This window comes from Alnus glutinosa, chromosome 5 (assembly GCF_958979055.1).
Source record: "Alnus glutinosa chromosome 5, dhAlnGlut1.1, whole genome shotgun sequence".
NCBI lineage: Eukaryota > Viridiplantae > Streptophyta > Magnoliopsida > Fagales > Betulaceae > Alnus > Alnus glutinosa.
In genome coordinates, this window is record NC_084890.1 from 4,877,207 (window position 1) to 4,884,970 (window position 7,764).

The window sequence follows — 7,764 nt, forward strand, 5'->3', positions numbered from 1 at the left end:
TTTTGTTGTAATTTTGTTTCATGTATCTAAAAAAAAAAAAAAAATTATGCAAATAAAACTTGTGACATGTAGAAAATTCGTGTTTTGCACGCAATGACAGTGGTGTTGTATTTCCACGAAGGGATTTTGATTTTGGCTTCCTGTTTGTCCCCTCCCTCCCCCTCCCTTTCTCTCTTTTTCGTACAGCTCCTGTCAGTTTGAAATTGACGCACACTCCATGAGCTGGCTTTTTCAATAAGCCAATGCTTTCAATTTTCCAATTTTACCCTTTTATACTGTTCATGTCAAAAAAAAGGCGAAGAACGGTCTGCATCTTCACTGCAGCCTGTGTATTTTTTGGGCTGTTGGTGTGGGTTCGGTTTAGAGGCTGAGGGAAGAGGATGGGGAGATAGGAAAGATAAAGGAGAACAAGAAATACACAGGCTGCAGTGAAGATGCAGACCGTTCTTCGCCCCCTTTTTTTTTTTTTTTTTTTTTTTTTTTTTTTTTTGACATAAACAATTAAAAAGGATAAAATTGAAAAATTGAAAGCATTGACTTATTGAAGAAGCCAGCTCATGGAGTGTGCGTCAATTTCAAACTTACAGGAGGAACTGTACGAAAAAGAGAGAAAGGGATGGGGAGGGAGATGGTGAACAAGGATTTTACCTTTCCTAAAAAATATCAATTTTAAAATATTCTTAAATATTTTTATTTTTTATATAACATTAATAATTTTTTATTATTATTTAAATAAAAGAATTTACTATAATATAAAATTTTTTCACTTTTTTTTTATAAATTATTTCTATTTTATATCACATCAATCACTTTTTATTCTCATTCAATAAAAAAAATTTTCTTAATTATTTTTAAAATTATATATCTGCTCGGTTTGATAACCTTTTCCCGCCCTCTTCTTATTTTTACCTTTTTTTAAAAAGTATTAATTTCAAAATCTTCTTTACTTTTTTTTACTTTTTATATCACATCAATAACTTTTTTATTAGAGTCTTGTTACACAGGGGACGGTCATCAGTCCCCTGTAAACCTTTTATAATATAATAATAATTTTTTATTAAAAAGTAAGTTTTGATGTCACATCAAAGCTTACATTTTAATAAAAAATTATTATTTTATTATAAATGAATGATGGGGGACGGATGAATGTCCCCCATCAAATATTTTATTTTTTATTATTATTTAAATAAAAAAAATTCACTACAATATAATTTCTTTTATTTTATATTGGGTAAACTTTTCGTTTGCATTCAACAAAAAATTTTCTTTTCATAAAAGAAGGGAGCGGAGAGGGTTATTAAAAGGGGCATCTTCCCATCAATTATATATTATACCATACGCGTTTTTTCAAAAAGAAAACCAGTAGACTTGACGGGATTGAAAAGTCACGTCAACCTTTCTGAACCACTGAAAAATGTCACGTGAACCTTCGGTGCTTTGAACATTGGACAAGTCCGTTACTCCACAAGTTCGTTACTCCTTTTTTATAAATGAAAATCACAGGAATGATATACATATCAGAATCTTTCCAACTTACAGACTACAAAGAGAGGAACACAGAACGCAGAAGATGTGTTGTTTAAGATTATTCTTATCCTTGTTCTTCTTTCTCATACTGATACACCCTGCTACTCGCACCGTTGCTCAGCACTGCAATAATAAAAACGGTAACTACACCAGTAACAGTACCTACGGGGGAAACCTCAAAAGCGTCCTGGCCTCCATGTCTTCCAACACCGAAATTCATTACGGATTTTACAATTTCTCCGCCGGAGAATACCCTGACAAAGTAAACGCGATTGCACTTTGTAGAGGAGACATTTCGCCGGAAGAATGCCGTAGTTGTGTCAACACAGCAAGTCACGATCTTTTAAAGAGTTGTCCCAACCAGAAGGAGGCAATCAAGTGGCCCGATAAATGTATGCTACGATACTCAAACAGAGATATATTTGGCGTAATGGAATCTCGGCCTTTACTTGCCTATTACAACACCGGAAACGTCTCAGACGTAGAAGGGTTCAACCGGGTGCTAACACCCTTGTTAAAAAGACTAAGAAACAGCGCCGCATCAGGAAATTCTACTCGCAAGTTTGCTCTGGGAAGCGATTATGCTCCTAACTTCCAAACGATACATGCACTTGTGGAGTGCACTCCTGATTTGGACCAGACGGATTGCAACAACTGCCTGTTGGCGGCTGAGAAAATAATTCCACAATGTTGTAATGGAAAGCAGGGAGGGAAATATGTGACACCCAGCTGTGATTTAAGGTATGAGATATACAGTTTCTATGACCCTACAGCTGAGGCACCGACGCAACCGCCAGTGCTACCAGTATCCCCCACACCGGTACTACTGCCTCCACCTACACAAGGTATGGTACAGATGCTTCATGCATTAGAAGTTGGAGTATCTCATTAATTTGTTTATTTTCGTGCCATAAAATTCTTTAAATTTCTCCCTAAGTCTATGATAAAATTCTTTGAGATTTTACGTATTATTTAAGAATTAAAATAGGTTAAATCTTGTTTATTTTAGTGTTTAATTATATTCTTTTTAGACATTCGTTCTTTTTTTAATTTATTATATCTTACGTAATTATACACTAAGATGATAAAATCTTAATAATTGTCTTAGAATTTTTTTTGAATTTCACCATATTACATCGATCAGCTCTCTTAACTACCCAAAGAAAATGCATCCTCCTTTGCCTTCCACTCGAGGAAGGTGACTTCTTTTCGGTCTTCGGCCCGGCATCTCAGCATTATTGCAAGTAGTGCCCACAGCTGACCACATTTACGACCCCACAAATACGCATAAACTGACCAAAGGACCCTCTTCCACACGCAAAGACATCACATGCGAGATTTTGCAGAGTCATTTTTTCTATGCTTCAAAATGACAACGTTTATTTTATTGAAGGACTGTATCAATCCTAGCCCTTAATCAAATTACAGCACCTATGTTGTACTATAAGCCGATCCTGGGATTAGGATGCTATAAAGTAGAGGTCTACAATTAGTTGCGACAGTGGTTATTAGTTCATAATCGCAATTGCAATCGAAGTCTTCAGTTATTTTAATTTCAATAACCGCAACCGCAACTGATTTACTGGTTTCTACCAACAGTCGATTATCCGGTTATTAACCGGTTTTATATATGTTGAATTTTTTAGTTTCTTTTTTTAAAAAAAAAAAAAAAAAATCAATATTTGAATTCAATAACATCATTTTCTGTCCTAAGTGTCCATATTGTACCAAAACTGTTCTGTAAAGCCAAATTACAATTATTAAACAATTTCTGAAAAATTGGCAAAATAAGAAAAAACTAAAACATCAAAATGGCATCCTCGGTTCCTCACCACCGAGCCAACAAAAAATGCATTACAAATACAATAGAAAAAGAAGAAGAAGAAGAAGTAGTAGTAGTAGTCTAAGATTGAGGTCTAGATGTGGTTCAGAATTGAATAGTTGGCATTGGGCATCGTCGGCGTGGGCATTGCCGCACTGGGCGTTGTGGGCGAGTGGCCGTCGTGGGCTGTGGCCGTGGGCGACGGGTCGTGGATCAGAGATACAGTAGAGAGGAAGAGAAGAAGAAGAAAAAGGGAAAGAAGAAGAGGCCAAAGAAAAAAGAAGAAGAGAAATGGTATGCTCATGGCTGGGTGTGGGTGGGTGGCTGGTTGTTTTAGGTTCAGGGTTGTCCAAGGGGCATATATATATCCTAGTTATTAACCGGTTTTTGAGAAGTAATAACCAGTAACTGCAACCGAATACTCGGTTACCCAATTGCGGTTATTTCTGGTTTTTCGATGTCTTGGTTTCTTGATTTTTTTGGTTAACTGTTATTGGCAATTACCAGTTATTTTCGGTTAATAACCGTTTCGCTTGTACACCCCTACTCTAAAGTAATTTGTACGATTATGAAATAATTTATATAGATGATTATGAGAGATTACTTATGAGACTCACTTGACCAAATAAAAATTGGGCTGCCCAGCTACTTTTCTGATCAGGTAGATCCCATAAGTGGTCTCTTATAATCACCACGAATTCTCTCAAATTTGAGCAAGTAATATATTTGAGTGGATCCTAATCCATCCTACACTGTCTATGTTAAACAAAAAGAACCACCAAGTAATTAGGTTGTTTCAACACGTACGTACATATTCAGAAGCTGGCTATATATGTATCTTTTGTTTTTATTACGGATGAGGATCCCTTGTTTTAGGTTGTTCCAATTTTTATAAAATTTTAAAAGCTCAAGAGAAGGGTTTCCGGAATTCACCTACCTCCAGGCAATTTAGAATGCAGGAGCATTTATTTGCTCAATGCAAGTAGGTTATGCAATTTTTATCTCTTAAACTATTCAAATTTTTATGAAATTCGTGTCCGTCCGTACAATATGTAATTGGTATGTCCAAGAAGTTGACCATATGTAAACAATACGTTGCCTCCAGTTTTGTGTAGATCGGTAAATCTTTTATTTCAGAGAACTGGTTTTGAACTTGATCAATGATACTTCATTCAAAATTGGATCAAAATATTACCACCAAGAACTTATTTTATTTCAAATGCACATTCTTATTTAGAGCATTCTTAACGGTTTATTTACATCCCTATCTCCACTAAAAACACCAAACCCCAGCACAAAAAAATCAGTTCGATCTCCAATTGAAAATAACAAAAGGAGAGTTCTGGTGTTTGCAGGAAAGAAAAGTAACCCATCTCCATCTGCAATTGTTATAGTCATGCCAATTGTTGTTTCTGTTGTACTAATCATCTGCATCGGCATCTGCTACTTCTATTTAGGAGTGAGGAAGCCATGGAAGAAAGTTGAAAGTAAGTCAGAAATTGATTTATCTTTCGTTGTTGCTAATTATGATATACTTGATATCAGCATGCACACACACACACAAGGGGGAAAAAAAAAAAAAAAAACATACTAAGCAATAATGCTGAAAATAATTATAGAGTCAATGTTTAAATTCAGGTTCTCAGTTTTGATATCACGTTAAATTACGACTTGTTTCAAAAGTTTAAACTGATGAAAAATGATGAATTTAATATTTTAAAATTCTATATACATAAAACATGACATATTCATTTGAAGATTGTTATAAAACAAAACCATCTGCCATCAGTTATTAAATCAGTAACTCTAGATGTTAAGGTAGCTAATTGAAATATGAGTGTTCCAGATAACTTCTATTTAGGTATTAATTAAATAAATAAATCAGTAATTTTGGGATAATTGATGAATTAACATGGTATTAGAGAATAGGTAATATTTTCGAATCCTGACTCTCACAGTTTTACACGCATTCCAATTGAAATATTCAATGTGAATCCCACACGTTTAAGCCTTTTGAGATAATTGATGATTTAATAACTTTTAACAAACCAAATCAAACAATATTACCTTAGAAGACAAATACTGTTCTATTTAGAGTCTGGGAACACTGGCTTTCAATAATCAATTCTATAGAACCCCTTGTTATATGCACATAATAGCATTTGCCTTAGTCTTCTTTAGGCAATTCATTAATCTAATTCAAGCATATTTAGTAATTGTTTCAGATGAAGCAGATGATGAAATTAGTAGTGTTGAATCGCTGCAATTTGACTTTGGCACAATTAAAGTTGCTACAGAGAACTTTTCAAATGCAAATAAACTTGGACAAGGTGGATTTGGCGCTGTTTACAAGGTGAATTAGAAAAGTATATCATTTTTGTTAGTTATAATATTTTAAATCAAGCATTATAAACTTGAGGTTTATAAATGCTATATATATTTCCCTTTTTCAGGGTAGACTCCCAAATGGACAAGAAATAGCTGTAAAGAGGTTGCTCAAACCTTCTGGCCAAGGAAATCTTGAATTTAAGAATGAAGTTGTGTTAGTGGCTAGGCTTCAACATCGGAATTTGGTAAGGCTCATAGGATTCTGCTTGGAAGGAAATGAAAGGCTTCTAATCTATGAGTTTTTGCCAAATTCAAGCCTCGATAAATTCATATTTGGTATGGTTGCACTTCTACTTCAATGTTAGAATCTATTCATGATAATTTTCTAGTTGAAATGTCTAGTCCTCCACGTATATTGATTTAACCAATCGAATCATATGCTTGAATGAGTATGTAGATCCAATCAAGCGTGCAATTCTGGATTGGGAAAGACGCTATAAAATTATAGGAGGCATTGTTCGAGGAATTCATTACCTTCACGAAGATTCTCAACTTCGTATTATTCATCGTGATCTAAAAGCTGGAAATATTTTATTAGATGCAGATATGAATCCTAAAATTTCAGATTTCGGCACAGCAAGATTGTTTGTGCTAGATCAAACTCAAGGCAATACGGAGAAAGTAATGGGGACCTAGTAAGTATATCCATGTAGGCTTAGAGCAAATAATCATAAATAGTATGCTATATATGTATCACTAATATTTACTTTGTGTCATAAAATCGACATGAAAGCTGGCCATTGAATCCGGCCATCTCCCATAAATAAGATGAAATTAAAGAAATTTTAAAATACAAATATGAAAAATATATCTTATTATTCAATCTAGACTGATATCATTGATGTTTATATGTAGTGGATATATGCCCCCAGAATATGTAATGCACGGACGCTTTTCATTAAAAACCGATGTGTTTAGTTTTGGTGTTTTAGTTCTGGAGATAGTGAGTGGGACAAAAATTAGTTCTTTTCGAAAGGGAGAGAGTGAAGAAGGCCTTATCAGCTATGTAAGTACAATTATCTTTGTGTATATTTCTTTTTTGCCTCAAAAAAGTCGCACATGATATTGACAAAGTAAACTATTATTCTCTTTGATATTATGCCCACGTAATTATCTTGTAGGCATGGAAAAATTGGAGGGAAGGGACACCTTTAAATCTCGTAGATCCCACATTGAGGGCCAGTTCAACAACAGAAATATTGAGATGCATCCACATTGGGTTATTATGTGTTCAAGAAAATGTGGCCGATAGACCAACAATGGCTTCGATCCTTCTAATGCTTAATGACAACTCTATCACTCTTTCAGTACCAAAAAAACCTGCATTTCTTATGGACAAAAGCACTATATCAGACATGTCATCTCGAAGGGAGCAAAATACTAGGGCAATACGGTCTGATCAATCAAGAAGCAGATTTGTTGAAGCCTCAACAAATGAGGCTTCAATTACTGAGCTATATCCTCGCTAAAATATACCTTAAGTTTTATATTTTAGAAGATAAAATATTTTGTTATTAATGATATATTGCGTAATTTCTTTCATTCAATTTCAACTTCATGACAATGGTGATTCATTTTGTTGTGGGAAATATGTTAAGACATGATTAAACTAAAAGCCCTCTAGGTACATGTTCTAGGGGAGGAGTGGTTCATATGTGTTATGATTCTAAGTGTCACACACATTGATTTAAGTGTAATTTTAACAATTTGTATATAAGTTTTTATGCACCCTCATTTACTAGAAGGTTTTCAAGGTTGGATTCTACATAATGTTTATATAATTTGGTATTGGAGTTGTTGCCACGTGGAGTATGGAATCAAGATTAGCTCGTTAAGTGTGAGATCATATGGATTTTGGAAATAATATGCTTATTAAGTAAAATCTATTTATTTGGAATCATGCATATACTAGGTTTGGCTATCTCACGTATTTTTCATGCAATAGATTGGTTCATGATCTCATGGATATGAAAATAGCTAGCACTATATGGATTTGAGCATTTAAATGAAAGGAACACAATCACTCT

The 7,764-nt window shown here is 34.2% G+C and overlaps 1 protein-coding gene across 4 annotated transcripts; it reads left to right on the plus strand.

The window, feature by feature from the left end:
• Positions 1–1,485: 1,485 nt before the first annotated feature.
• Positions 1,486–7,481, plus strand: LOC133869313 (cysteine-rich receptor-like protein kinase 10). Of its 4 annotated transcripts, none has more exons than XM_062306269.1 (7): positions 1,486–2,372; positions 4,705–4,836; positions 5,563–5,702; positions 5,803–6,013; positions 6,135–6,372; positions 6,593–6,743; positions 6,859–7,481. In XM_062306269.1, the coding sequence occupies exons 1-7, from the start codon at positions 1,571–1,573 to the stop codon at positions 7,204–7,206; spliced, it is 2,022 nt and encodes a 673-aa protein (XP_062162253.1). In that variant the 5' UTR covers positions 1,486–1,570; the 3' UTR covers positions 7,207–7,481. The 4 variants fall into 4 exon arrangements, with proteins under 4 accessions (XP_062162253.1, XP_062162254.1, XP_062162256.1 ...); XM_062306270.1 differs by having other exon boundaries at positions 5,575–5,702; XM_062306272.1 differs by lacking the exon at positions 1,486–2,372 and having other exon boundaries at positions 4,704–4,836; positions 5,575–5,702; positions 5,808–6,013.
• The last annotated feature ends 283 nt before the right edge of the window (positions 7,482–7,764 follow it).